This window comes from Ursus arctos, unplaced genomic scaffold (assembly GCF_023065955.2).
Source record: "Ursus arctos isolate Adak ecotype North America unplaced genomic scaffold, UrsArc2.0 scaffold_18, whole genome shotgun sequence".
NCBI classification, from domain to species: domain Eukaryota; kingdom Metazoa; phylum Chordata; class Mammalia; order Carnivora; family Ursidae; genus Ursus; species Ursus arctos.
Window position 1 is genome coordinate 27695703 of NW_026622852.1, and position 14451 is coordinate 27710153.

The 14451-nt window shown below is 49.7% G+C and overlaps 1 protein-coding gene across 1 annotated transcript in view; it reads left to right on the top strand.

The window, feature by feature from the left end:
* The window catches only part of FRMPD1 (FERM and PDZ domain containing 1), a 140717-nt gene extending 126809 nt beyond the window's left edge, over window positions 1-13908 (top strand). The window contains exons 10-16 of the mRNA XM_057313604.1: window positions 300-436; window positions 1803-1929; window positions 2069-2164; window positions 4063-4245; window positions 5433-5580; window positions 7711-8517; window positions 11405-13908. Coding sequence (XP_057169587.1) covers window positions 300-436; window positions 1803-1929; window positions 2069-2164; window positions 4063-4245; window positions 5433-5580; window positions 7711-8517; window positions 11405-13788 — 3882 coding nt within the window. The 3' untranslated portion in view covers window positions 13789-13908. The remainder of the gene's footprint in view (window positions 1-299; window positions 437-1802; window positions 1930-2068; window positions 2165-4062; window positions 4246-5432; window positions 5581-7710; window positions 8518-11404) is intronic.
* Window positions 13909-14451: the final 543 nt, after the last annotated feature.

Sequence of the window (14451 nt, forward strand, 5' to 3'; positions counted from 1 at the left end):
CAAATCTCACAGAAATGGTGACAGCAAAGAACAACACTAGTTTATAGTTGTATAATGCTGTGTCCCGGTGCCTGCTGTCATATGTTACCTAACTGAAACCTCACAGAGACTGCGGAAGGTAGACTTGACTATCCTCATTTAGCAACGGGAAGGCGCCAATGTTCAGAATCTTAGTGAGTTAACCAAGGTCACATGGCCAGAAGTTGGCAGAGCCGGTCTCAAAGCCTTTCTCCTGAAAGAACTAGGAACACACTCCATCTATTCTCGTCTCCCAATTCCTCTGATGTAATCTCTCCTAGAGCTGCAGTGATGTGCTCCAGGAGCGCTTTGCTGTAGAAATGAAATGTAGCTCTGCGCTCCGACTCGCAGCCCTGCACATCCAGGAGCGGATCTACGCATGTGCTCAGCCACAGAAGATCTCTTTGAAGTACATAGAGTGAGTGGCAGGGGACTTGTAGGTCCCATCAACAGCAGCTGTGTTGCATTTATAACCTGGCTGGCCCCTGGCCAGGATGGCCAGATTCAACAGAAAGCTGATACTCACCTACCTACCCGTCCATCTGTCCATTGTCTTTCCATCCATTTCCCTCCCACTGCCTCTGACCCAACCCAGGCCCCCCAGATTTCAGAATCTGGCTGCGCCCTCTGGGGCAGAAGCCAACAGCAGATGGAATGACACAGGATCCCTTTGTATATTCCCAGTTCCTGAGAGAATGTCTTGGGAAATCAGTTGACAACATCAGTGTAAAGCTCTTCTGAGGGCAGAAATGCCTTGGAAATTAATTTTGTGTGAGCCACTTGTGTTGCATTATATTCCTATTAGGGCAGTTTCAAGTCCTGGGATTCCAACACCTCCTTATTCTTAGCCTAAATTTTCATTCTGCTCTGGGCAGCATCACCCAGGTTTGTTAACCCACTCACCAAATCTCAGCTCTGTCCTGTCTGGACATCAAAATCCATCAGGGAATCATATTTAAAAAATAAAACAGATTCTTGGTCCTGTTCCTCAAATATTGGATCAAATCTCCAGCTTGTGGGACCTGAGAATCTATGTTTTTAACCAATTTCTTGGAATTTTGAGGCTGTTAGGCTGGTACCATTCGGAAGCATGACTCGGAGATTCACAGGTGCTCTGTGTTGCCTTGTGAGAGTATGTTATACATGTGTGATCATTATTTCTCACCCACATTGTAGGAAAAAGAAGATTGAGATCTGTTCTGATTAATAGAATATCATACGACACCAGGGCACCTGAGTGGCTCAGTCGGTTAAGCATCTGCCTTCAGCTCAGATCATGATTCTGGGATCCTGGGATTGAGCCCCGAGTTGGGCTCCCTGCTCAGCGGGGAGTCTGCTTCTCCCTCTGACCCTCCCCCCTCCTTTGTGCTCCATTGCTTGCATGTGCTCTCTCTCTCTCAAATAAATAAATAAAATCTTAAAAAAATAAAAAATCATACCACACCAAAAGTAATCAGCTCCCAGAAAGATAGGTGGGGTTTAATTCCTGAATGGTTGTGGTTTTTATGGAGAGAGTGTGTGTATTAAATATATATAAATATATGAAATTTATGAATTTTATGTATATTTACACACACATGTATATATATATATATATGCATATATCTTCTGTTGAGAAAGAAGCTCACGTGTGTGTGTGTGTGTGTATGCATATATCTTCTGTTGAGAAAGAAGCTCTTGATTGCAGTGTTCTGGGAACACTCAGTTCCTGAATCAAATGTAATTCTGCTCTTCATTAGAGCCAAGTATACTGTAAAAATGGTGTCTCCAATATCTCATGGCAGGAAGGACTGGGGAATAGAGAACTTTATATCTCCAACTTTACTCCGAAACATGAAAGGCAAAGACATCAAGAAAGCCATTAGCTTCCACATGAAGAGGAACCAAAATTTGCTGGAACCCCGACAAAAGGTAATGTCGTGGCTTCTGCCAACACCAAGCCTGCCCCCACCCCCAGCTGTCTGTTGTGAAACCTCAGGGAAAGCATTTTCAGTACTGTGTGGATTCTAGGCAAGCAAATAACTCTAACTCTTTTTCCCCCCTATTTAAGCAACTTATTTCTGCTGCCCAGCTACGTTTAAATTATCTACAGATCCTTGGGGAACTCAAGACATATGGTGGAAAAATCTTTAATGCTACTCTAATGGTACGTATTCTAGAAATGTGGACCCCTACTCTTATGAGAGACCGCAGAGGTCCTCTGAAGATCAGTGTATCTTTCAGCCTAAAATTCCTGAGCACCCTGTTACGTACTAGAATTTGGGAAGCGAAATATTACATCATCAAGGAGTGTTTATCATGCTTGGTGCCAGCCCCGTAACAGATGCTGGGGGAGGCAGAACTCAATAAGACATGATTCCCACCCTCAAACAATGAAACAAAGTACCCAATAGACCAAGTGAGGCCATGAGAAAGGAGCGGGACTGTTGCCGTGGAGTTTGAAGACGGAGGACACCCCTGCCAGCTTTGGGTTGAGTATGGGAGGGGGAAGGTTGGATTTGGCCAGATTTCAGTATGGAAGAAAGGGCATTCTGAGGGAAGGGAAATGTACGTACACGGTTTACTCTGGCACTTTGGGTATATGAAGGCCAAGAGGAAGAACGGGAAATCGTGAAAGAAAGATGAGAGTGTTAGATTCACTGCCAGGCTGGGGTCCTGATTGTTCAGAAGGGAAGAACTGAGGGTGGATCTGAGAAGGGAAAAGCAAAGCGAAAGAGCCTCTGCCGTGGTACTCCTTCCTCCCCCAGCTTGCTTTCTGGAGCCTAGGCCTGGAGCTCTGTGCTTTTCAGCAGTCCGTGGCTGGGGGGCTGTGGCTTACAGGGACTCTCCCTCACGGCACTGTTCAGACAGCCCCAGAACCCTCCAGCACAAAACCAGACAACTGGCCCATTACAGGGTTTTTAACATATTAACAAAGCTCCTTTCAGTGTGTATTTGGTGTGCTTCTCATTTACAGCGATGGGTCAGTTTAATCAGATTACTGACCTACCACTGTAGATGGAAAAAGAGAATCAATGTTTGGAGAGAAAGGAAGAGCGTCAGATAGGGGAAGGGAAAAATAGTTGAGTCTTTGTACAGGTGGGTGACAAAAAGGTGGAAAAGAGACTAGATCACAGAAAGGAAGGCTTGAAGGTACAAGAAAAACTTCCACTTTTCCCACGGGCTAATCCTGTCCTCTCCCAGCTGTCAAGTTCCTGTCCCCAGCCTCCCTTGACTTTTCCTATCTAAGGTGGGAACTGGTAATGGGAGACGCCAGCCACACTGAACTGGCTCTCGGTGCTTGCTGGGCACGCGGGGCTACCCACGTAGATGAATACCAACTCTGTTGTCAGGGAGCTTAACGTGAATTCGACACTTGGATACGAGTAATTACAGTGAGAAGTGGCAGCTCAGCGCTCTCAGAGCAGTACAGAGGCTGTGGTGTGGGAACAACACAGAGGGGAAGTGCTACTCTGGCTTGAGGAGACAGATCAAGCAGATGTTTTCCATAGGCACTAGATTTTGATGGAAGTTTTTTTTTTTTTTTTAAGATTTCTTATTTATTTAATTGAGAGAGAGAGAGAGAAAGAGAGCAGGAGCAGGGGGAGAGGAAGAAGCAGACTCCCTGCCAAGCGGGGAGCCTGATGTGGGACTCAATCCAGGGACTTCGGGATCATGACCTGAGCTGAAGGCAGACGCCTAACCGACTGAGCCACCCAGGTGCCCCTGAAGGAAGCTTGTAAAGAAGGGTCAGGATTTCAGTAGGGTGCAGCACGACTATGGGCATGTAGGTGTGAAAGCACAGGTTGTGTGTAGGAAACAGGCAATAGTGCCGTGGTTTGGCTCTCTGTTGTGAAGTGTCCTGTGGGAGGTACACTTCATTCAGCTGTGGGTGGGGCCCAGATCGGGCCATGGCCTAGTTCGGCAGTCTAGGGAGGAGGGGGTGAGGGAGGGTCTGAAATAAAAATCGTGGAGTTTTGCAGAGAGAGGTGTCCTGTCTTGCATGTGCAATGTATTTTCACTCACTTGTGAATGAAAACTAATTCCTCTCCTACCTGGATGCAGTTACAGGATAGAGAATCGTACATTGCCCTTCTAGTTGGAGCCAAATATGGGATTAGCCAAATTATCAGTAGCAAACTCAACATCATGTCCACATTGGCAGAGTTCGCAAACATCAGCCGTGTAGAACTGACAGAAGAGTCCGAGAAAGTGAGCATGGTCAAAGTGTATCTTCAGGATGTCAAGGTAATGCATGGGGAAGAGATTTTTTTTTTAATAATAATTTTTTATTATGTTATGTTAGTCACCATACAGTACATCCTTAGTTTTTGATGTAATGTTCCAGGAGTCACTGTTTGCGTATAACACCCAGTGCACCATGCAATACGTGCCCTCCTTGATGCCCATCACCAGCCTATCCCAATCCCCCACCCTCTCCCCTCTGAAGCCCTCAGTTTGTTTCCCAGAGTCCATAGTCTCTCGTGGTTCATTCCCCCTTCTGTTTACCCCCGCCTCTTCATTTTTCCCTTCCTTCTCCTAAGGGAAGAGATTTTGAAGCCAACTTTTGGAATTTGGGGCTCAATTATCCTAGGGTAGTTTATGAGAATATGGGTATGAACAAAATCTAATATCCAGCATTTGCTGAAGAGGATAAATCATCCATCCTGTATCATCAAAAGGAAAGTAATGAACAGGGTTAATTTTCCTGGGAAGGTCCTAAAAGGGTTTGGGTTTTATTATGTTTTATTTTGTTTGTTCGTTTGTTTTTTGTTTTTGTTTTTGGTGTAAACTGAGCTTGGAATATATACTTTCCTGATGGGTTTAGAAACTTAGATGGGAGCACCAGATGATTTTAACACATGTATGGGACCAGACTGGCTGCCCGAGAGTTTTGAGTGGCAGCAAGGAGAACGGGTAGATGATACAGAGCGCTTCCTGAGCCTCTCTGCGAGGCCCTGCATTGCCCCTCCTTTGCTTTAATTCTGACATGCCCAAGGATGCATTATTAGTTATTGTGGGCTTTTTTTTTTTAATCACCCTCTTCTTCCTTCTCCATTTGCTCTCCATTTCTTTTTCCAGGTCAGGTGTTGAAGGGGCCCCACTACATGAATGAGCAGGGTGGGATGGGGTGGTTGGGATGGGGAGGCTGGACTAGGGGGTGAAGAGGCAGGAGACATTGTAGAGATTCAAGCGGAGGAACCCTCTGTGAGTGTGTGTGTGTGAGTACGTGCATGTGTGGTTGTGTGTATGTGTGCACGTGTGCATGTATGCTTGTTTCGAGTCTTGCAGGTGAGAATAGGAGACACCAGGAGGCCTGCCTGTGGGCTATGGCTGGACTTACGTGGAATCTCTCGTTGGCCCCACGTGGCCTTGTTGTCAATCTTCAGACTGTCCCTTAGCCCTTTATATAAGAGCTCTCTTTACCTTCAAAGGTTCTGACATTGCTGCTGGAATCCAACAGTGCAAAAGACCTGGCCTGCCTGATTGCTGGGTACTACCGGCTGTTTGTCGACCCAGATACCTCCATTTTCCTCTGGCCGGGAAACAAACAACAGGTGCACCGGGTGTCTGCTGAAGAAGGTGAGGTGCTGAGGCTGGCTCCTATAAGGACAGGCCCTTTGCACAGCCTAAAGGGAGGGAGGGAGTTGAGTTGAGCTGAGACTCCCACCCAAGTGGATGAGAGCTATTTTTCCATTTATTTCCTTGTAAGCAGTTGATCTTTCTAAAAATCCTAACTAGAGAGGCTTTCTTTATATCTGAGAGTCCCCTAAAGCCATGAAATGCTGTTGAACGCCTCTGATTCCCTGTAGTATTTCCTAAATCATCTCTAAGATCCACTGTATTTTATCTTTATTTTAGCAAAAAAGATGTCATTTATTCAGAAAGTACAGATGACCTAGCGTTTTATTACATGTCCAACAGAATGCTCTGTTGCATTCTCTTGAATTATCATAGAAATTCTCAGCCTTACGTGTTTAGAAGAAAGGGGGTACTGGAGATAGAAGGAAATTGAAATCGTATATAAGGAATGAGGTAGTGGAGGCCAGATGAAATGAACGGTCTCCCAGGCCAGCTCCCAGTTTCAGTCAGGCTTTGGCTTCAGCGCTGTTGCTGCAGCATTTTCCCACTGGCTTGCTGATAAATGCTGGAACACTCCCACTACGGCTAATTTCAAGCTATCCACGTGATGTCATTGAACGCGGAGATGGGAAGAGATGCTCAGCAGCACAACATTATATAGCATTTCCTCCATTTCGGTCAAATAGGCAAAAATAATATCAAGAGATTAGATGATAGTAAAATAAAGTAAAATAATTAGGAAGCGATGAGTTTTGGGTACTTGTTTTGGTTTTAACATGGTTTATGAACAAGGGATGATATCTTAGAGTCTAATCAGACAATGCAGAGTAGGAGCAGTTGTGAAGGTCTGGTGGTGGGAGGGTCTGCTTCTGCTGGGGCAGGTGGCAGTGGGAGGGAAGGCATTCTGGGGGGGGGGGCAGAGCGGTGTTTGAAGTAATCTTGAAGTTAACCAGGCAAAGAAGAGAGGAGAGATGATTTGAAGCAGAGGGGACAACATGGAGGCATGACACAAAGGGCAAGGTCATGATCTGTGAGAAGCTCTCTGTGGTAGCTGGAGCATGTGAAGCCTGTGGGGGATGACCAGGCTGCTGAGAAGGGGGTGGGGGAGCACACTGTGAGAGGGTGACCAGGCTCCTGAGGAGGGGTGGGGCTACACCATGAGGCGGTGACCAGGCTACTGAGGAGGGGTGGGGCTACACTGTGAGGGGGTGACCAGGCTGCTGAGGAGGATTTGGGGCCATACTGTGAGGGGGTGACCAAGCTGCTGAGGAGGGGTGGGGCTGCACTGTGAGGCGGTGACCAGGCTGTTGAGAAGGGGTCAGGGCCACACTGCGAGGGTGTGTCCAGGCTGCCGAGGAGGTTGGGGCCACACTGTGAGAGGCCTTAACTCCCGTGGGAGAACTTCCCTGTAGGCAGAGGAAGCCATCAGGGGGTTTAAGTAGAGTATGATGTGATCAGAGAGAAGTTTTTAGAAATATCACACTGGAGGCTATGGTAGAAAACAAATTGGAGACCTGGCTCAATGCCCTCAACCTTCCTGCCATCAATCCTTCCTGAGTACCAGCAGCTAGATGAGTTTTGATTGTCCTAAAAGCCCTGTAGCACTAGTGGGTCCCCAAGGCCAGACTTCAAAATGGTGCCAGTCTCTTGCCCTCAGAATCCCACAGAAAGTTGCTAAGAATACAGATTCTTAGCCCCATTCCCTAGATATTTGACTTAGTACATCAGGGTTAGGGCTGAGAATCTGTTTTATTTTTTAACTATGATTCCCCACCTGGGGATAGGACAGAGCTGGGATTTGAGGTGGGGCCTAGCCAACCTGGGTGATGCTGCCCATAGCAGAGTGAAATCCAGCCACATAACTTCATGTTTCCATGAACACATAGCTCTCCTCAGAAGTAGTCCTGTCTCCATTCCACAGTTCAGGTAGATGTGGGAAAGTAGCCCTGATGTGTGAGGAGAACGTGGACTCTGGAACCCCACGCGTCTTGGGTCAGCCAGCCAATATGGCATGATCTGGTCTGGCCACCCTGGAAAATGGGAGGACAGGCAGAGTGAGGGGTGGGAGGATATGTGCCTCTGCTAGTCCCTGAATGCTGCCTTGTAACCCCGGGCTCTCTTGCATGACAGGCTACGAATCCAGGGTGTGCAGTGACTCAGAGGAGTCCTCTGAAGTGGACTGTGTGCTGGAGCCTCTCTCTGACAGACACCCGCTGAAGCTGGGCCCCTGCAGACCACTCGAAAAAGAGGAGCCGCCTCCTGGGGACAGCCCCACACCTGAGGTGGCCAGGAGGGGCCCAAGCATCTCCGGGGCCAGCAGTGTGACAGACAGCGCTGAGTCCGAGGCGTCCGACTCGGCCAACACTGAGAGCCGAGGCTGCAGGACCAGTGGCTCCAGCGAGTCCATGGATGCCCTGGAAGAGGATGACTTGGACACTTGCTCTTCCAGCAGGTCTGGCTTCTTCCACTCCAGCTTGCTGGCGTTCCCAGAGACTCTGGGTTCTAATGGCCAAGAGGAGAGAAGCAGGATTGAAACCAGTGGCTTCCTCTGTCTCCTGGACCTGGCCCAGAAAGCCAGTCCTCTGTGCCAGAAGACGGAGTTCTCAGAGAGTCCTGCTCCTGAGACTTTCAGCTGGGGACCAGAACTGAGTGCAGTGAGGCTGGACCCCAGGCTATATGAGGGCAGCCAGACCGACTACTATAGCCTGTGCTCCAATGTCTCCCTGGCCAGCCACCGGAGTGACAGCTCAGAGAGCACAGCTTCCCGGCAGGGCGGAGGCCTCCCAGCCTGGGGTCAGCAGGACTGGACTGAGGCCCAGCCCAGCTCCACTCTGGAAGCCCTGGCCCCACACCTGCCACTGGCCTTGGAGGACGGTAGCTCCGATGAGGAATACTATGATGCCGCTGACAAGCTCACACCCCCAGGCGCCCTCTCAGGTGAGTCTTCCCCCAGCAGGTCTGCAGGCTTGGCAGGCAGCTCCTGAACACCCAGCAGGGGCAGGGACCAAGCTTGAAGGGAAAACACATGAGTAAAGCAGGGTCCTTATCCTTGTTTGAGAAAGCCCAACAGGGCTCAGTGGACCAAACTGTAAGCGTCATAACTTCAAGTCAGGGCTACGATGGAGGTTCAGAGAACTGTAGGTGAGCAGAGATGGGACGCACTAATTCAACAGCGGGAACTAGGAAAGGCTTTGCAGAAGAGGTGGCAAATGGGCTGGGCCTTGTGAAATGGACAGAATTTACACAGAAAAGGGTTTGACAGGAGTGCTCAGCAGAGGCAAGTGGCTGCGTCATTACTGACCCTGACGCTACATTCAATGAGGCTTTGAAGCAAGAAGAAACTGAGAGGCCATTGGTGGCCACTGAAGAGACTCAGACGTAAGAAAAGGCAGGGCATCTGTTGGTCCTGTTTCTTTCTGCTTCCTCATCCTTTCCTCCACAAAGAGTATGGGGTGTCTTTCCACATAGAGGGACTTCCTGAGTTGACTTGAGATCCTTGCAGGACACTTACACACACACACACACACACACACACACACACACGCACACACTACATGCTGAAGGAGAAAAAATTGGAAAATAGTACATAGACATTGATGGTGACCCAGCAGGAGCTGGGGAAGCTGCAACCCGTTTATTTCTGTTTCAGCCCCTCCCTGTTGTTCCCTGTCCTCTGGTGGTTTCCTATTGCTGGTGGAAGAGAGGCCAGCTCCTGAGCAGCCCCCATGAGGCTTCTCGAGGTCCCCTGTGACGTGGCCTCTTTCTCTTTCTCTCCTTCCTCCAAAGCCCTCTTTCTGCATACCTACCACACAGACCTCCTTGCCATTCTTGAAGAGTGCCACGCTCTTTCCTACCTCTGGCCTTTGCAGTGCTGCTCTTTCTGCCTAAAACACTCCTCACCTTGATCTTTGGCTGCTAATGCCCACCCATCTATCAGGCCCCACCTGGAAATTCACTTCCCCCGAAACACAACCCAGACTGCCAAGACTGGGGCTATGTTTTCACAGCCTCCTGGGGGCTTCCTGCTAGCCCTTAGCATTGCCTATAATTGTCTATTTATTTGTGTGATTTTTGTGTTGATGTTTCTCTTCCTCACTAAAAAAAAAAAAAAACAAGGATTCCTTAGAGTGTAAGGACTGTGTGTTTCACACTCAGCCCTGTGTGCCCAGCACATAGTGCCTGACAGTTTTGCTAAATGAATGAATGAACTCTCCACCATCTACCCTGAGTTCATTAATTGACTATACCCCTAGAGAAGGAGAAACTTAGGAGCAGGTATGCACTGTTCTCCAAAGAACCCAGCCAACACCATCCTTGCCCTCAGCTTGCCTTGCTGGGCCAGCCATTGTGCAGGGGTCAAGACGGGGGCACAATAGAGACCAAAACATGGGTGGGCATCAAATCACCCAAGGGACCAGATTTAAATACTACAACTTCTTAGGTGGTAGCCTCCAAGATTGTGATTGAGGAAGCCTGAGGAGCAGCCTCGGAGTAGATAAGGTTTTTAATGAGGTGTAACCAAACTGGAAACAACTGATCTGAGTCCTTCAGATTCTCAAGTGCTGGGATATGATCCTGATTCCTTCTGGCTGATTCCCTGGACTTCTTCACAAAGTGCTTCTCCACTCAGAAAGGTCCACCCTGGTATGCACAAAACCCCTCACACCTGTGACCAAGTCGTGATGCTTTTTTTTTTTAAGATTTTATTTGAGAGCGAGTGAGTGTGTAAGCAGGGGGAGGAGCAGAGGGAGAGGGACAAGCTGACTCTGTGCTGAGTGCAGAGCCCGACACGGGGCTTGATCCCACAACCCTGAGATCACGAGGCAAGCCGAAACCAAGAGTCAGACACCTAACTGACTGAGCCACCCAGGCGCCTGGAGTTGTGACACTTTTTGTCAAGAGAAGGCTCCCTCAGAATCCTCACACATGTAGTGACAATAAGAACAGGGCTGGTAGCAGCTCCTGTCACTGACTTACTGTTAGGCACAGTTCTGGGAGCTTGATATGCACCAGTTCACTGATCCTGCGCAGGAGTGCAATGCTGGCGGCTACCTTAGGTACTGACTGACTTGGGTCTACATAAGCACAAAGAAAGAGTGCTAGAAAGATGTCAGATAGCTTATAGAATTGCTGGCAAAGGTGAAGAGCTGGTTTAGACACAGGCAGTAACCAGGCCTGGAGACTGTGTGACAGGACGCCTCATTGTATAATCAGGAGAGTGTAGCTGCAAAGGATGGGCTCTACTTTTTATTATTATTATTTTATTTTTTAAAGATTTATTTTTTTGTCGTACAGAGAGAGAGAGCCCAGTGCGGGGCTTAATCTCATGACCTCGAGATCACGACTTGAGCCAAAACCAAGAGTTGGACGCTTAACTGACTGCCTGACCCAGGCGCCCCTTATTATCATTTTAAATCTATGTGTTCAAGTGTGAAAATCTAGGAAATTTGTGGCTTTCTAGGTCGTAAATCTGGCTACTTGGCTGATGTGGATAGGGAGCAGGCATGAAGAGTTCCAACAGACTGTAACAATTGGGGAGACTTCATTCATCTCATTTTCATTTTGGTACTGATTTTTATTTCATTTGGTACTGTGACCAAAAGAATAAAATGGGTCATGGGCAACCAAGAATCAAAAAATGTCTCCCACAATTACTATCCCCACTTATTAGATGAGCAAATTGAGGAGGTCAAGATTTAGCATGCCCAAGGATATCCAGCCCAGTCAGGATTTGAATCCAGGCAACCCTGAGTCCTGAGCCCAAGTTCTCTAAGTTTCTCTGTTTTTCTGTGTTTCATGTAGTCTTTCCTTTCTTGATTCTCAGGGTCCAGAGCTGTTCCTGCTGCAGAACACAGTGCCACAAGCTCGAAGAATACGGTTAGCACTTGCACCCCTGAGGATAGCCTGAATCCTGCGCCAGATGGAAGAGACCCAAGCAGAAGGGCAGGGGTGAAGAAGTATGCCAAGACACTGAGGAAAAGAAGGTCTTTCCTCCAGACCGACTACACCTGTCAGGTCTCATTTCCCCTGGTGCCCTCAGCCTCCCTGGAGAGTGTGGACGACGTGTGCTACTACAACAGGGAGCCCTATCTGGCCCTTGGCGCACCCTCCCCGACTGTGTCCTCTCTGCAGGACATGCAAGGTGAGCCCGGCCTCCTGGAGACCAAGGCCCTGGGGCTGCTGGGTCCCTTGAGGAAGACCAAGAGCAAAAACCCAGCCTCCCGGGTTATGGAGATGGAGCCCGAGACCATGGAAACCAAGTCAGTCATTGACTCTCGAGTGTCTTCTATTTCTGCCATTCGCCTCCGGATTGGCCGCAACCATAAAGAGAGTTCTGGGGATGCCCCCCTGACTGCCACTGTTGCCAGTTTCCCAGCAAGTACCCCTCACTGTTCCAACCCAGGCTCACCTGGTCCAGACAATGCTCAGGAAGAGCCTTCCCAAACCTTGTCTCCATTTCAACACCCGGATGGTAGTGCCCCCAAAGAACTCACCCTAGAGCTTGGGGACGGCACCTCCTCCCTCTCCAATGCTGACCCAAACCCAGGTAGATCCTGCCTGCCCATCAGCCCAGGGCCGCACAGTGCCTCTCAAGCAGACACACTAGAGCTGGGAGGGGTCCAATCTGAAACAGGACTGGGTTCTTTGTTTACAAATCCTATGCAAGAAACTGCCCCCAAATACACAGAGCCTTCGTTGCCTCCTCCAGTCAGGTCTAGAAGCGGTGAATGTGGAATAAATTCAGGAGAGAAGATGGCTTCTTTCCCTGCAGAGGAGGAGCAGCAAGGACAGCGATCTCTGGGACACGATGGAGAAGTTACAAACAAAAATGGCACCAGTTTGTTTCATGATGAATCTGGGCAAGTTTCAGGCAACTCCGAGGAGGACCCGTCGAACGCTGTGGGGCAGACTATCGGTATCAGCGCTCCAGCTGGTGGGATCATAGCCTCCCTGCCCTTGAGGCCTCCTGTAACAGGAACTGAGCAGACCCTGCCACATTCCCCCACGGACCCCGCCAAAGGACAAAAAGAAACCCCAAGCCAAGCTTGCCAGGCCCAAGAGCAAAAACTATTGGAAGAGCTGGGTTTAGACCCCGACTTCTTGCTTGGGGACCAGACCATTCCATCAGACTTCCCTCTGCAAGGGGTCAAGGCTGAGCCACTTAGCCATGTGACAGGGGAAGATACAGCCTCTAGGGACCCTCTGCAGCAGATCTCTTTTAATCCAGGTCCTTCTCTGCCAAAGCCACTAGCATGTCCCCAAAAGGAGCCCCACTTAGAAGGTTCAAACCATTGTTCACTGTCAGAAAACAAAGGCAAAGGCCCTAGTATCTGTCTTCCTGCTGAGAAGTCTTTCCTGTGCTTTGCCCCAGAAAGCCATCCTAAAGTTTCTGCCAACCTCAGGATGGCCACATCTTTGGGGTTCGTGGGTGCAAATGAAACGGTGGCCCCTAGGATTGGGATGGAGCAGTGCAGCTGCCAGTTCTCCTACGCCACGTGCTTCCGGAGCCTGCAGCCAGACACAGAGGAAGAAGACAGGGACTTGGAAGCACACCCCACAGCCCCCCTCACCTCACCGCCCTCTGCAGGAAGCCGGCTGGCCCTGCCCTGGAGGCCTGCCCGTGCCCACAGCTGCAGTGCCGAGCCCCTGTCGAGGAATAGCCACATCTGGCCAGAGTACTGCTCCAGGGCTCTGAGACGGCTGAAAGCTGCCCCTGCCGGCAGCCCAGAGGGCTTCATCCAACTCACAGAGAGCTTACTGGAATTACAAGATATTTTAGAAGCTTCTTGGGGGAATGGGAACAGACACCCCCCCGAGAAGTGCAGCTGGCACTTTTCAGAAAGCCGGAGCCACCTCTGCATTGGTTCCCAGAAGCTCCTGTCGAGCTGTCAACATGTGATCAGAATGGACCAGTCCCCCGAAGAGATGCAGGGCGCCGTGCGGGACACCTTCCAGCACCTGGTGCAGCTGGCTGGCCTATGCTTCCAGCTCACAGACTGCGGCCGCTGCTCCGGCCGGCACCGGGAGGCGGCAGGGAACCTGAGGGATGTGGTATACACCTACCGTCAGTTCGTAGAGGCTGCTAAGCTGACCTGTGAGAGAGGCTACCACGACCTGAGTGTGAAACTCTTGGCCCGTCAGTGCACGGCCCTGACGGCTGCCGTGTTCTGTTTGACCCAGAAGTTCCGGGCATCCGCTGCCCTGTGAGCGGGCCACTGGCCCAGGCCCCTGCCCTGCCCTGGACACTTTCCCGAGAAGCCCCTCCATTCCTCCGCCCACCCCTCCAAAATGTTTACTAGAGTATTCAAATAAACTGCTGCTTCATCCTGGCCTGACTCATACAGAGTGATGATAAGTTTGGGTCAAAAGCACTCACTCGTATTCATTCAACATTCACTGGAGACGTCCTCTGGGTCAGGCCATGTGTAGGCACTTAGGATATAAAGATGAATAAGACAAGTCCCTGGCCCTGGTCAGGGTGCTCACAGACCCACAGGGGGCATACAGACAATTAAATTGCCCTCAGTAAACCGTACCCTACTAGGAGTTCACCCAGGGGTGTGGAAGCAAGAGGAACTCACAAACTGTTCCAAGATGACAGGGATGAGGGAGGAAGGTGGGGGTCACTGAAAAAGGGTCTTGACTGCTCATATCACTGATTTGGCAATAACTCCTTCACAAATAGGAGTGAATACATGTCATATTTGATAGATTCTACCTTCACAAGGTTTGGTTTGCAGTGCAGACCTGGCCCGTAAGCCTGGTGTTCTGGGCCCCCTCACTATGACAAGCATAGGTTGCCACTAGGTGGCAGTAAGTTCTTAGTTGCATGGTGACCCACATCGAGGAGTGTGTGCTCTGGGCTTCCTG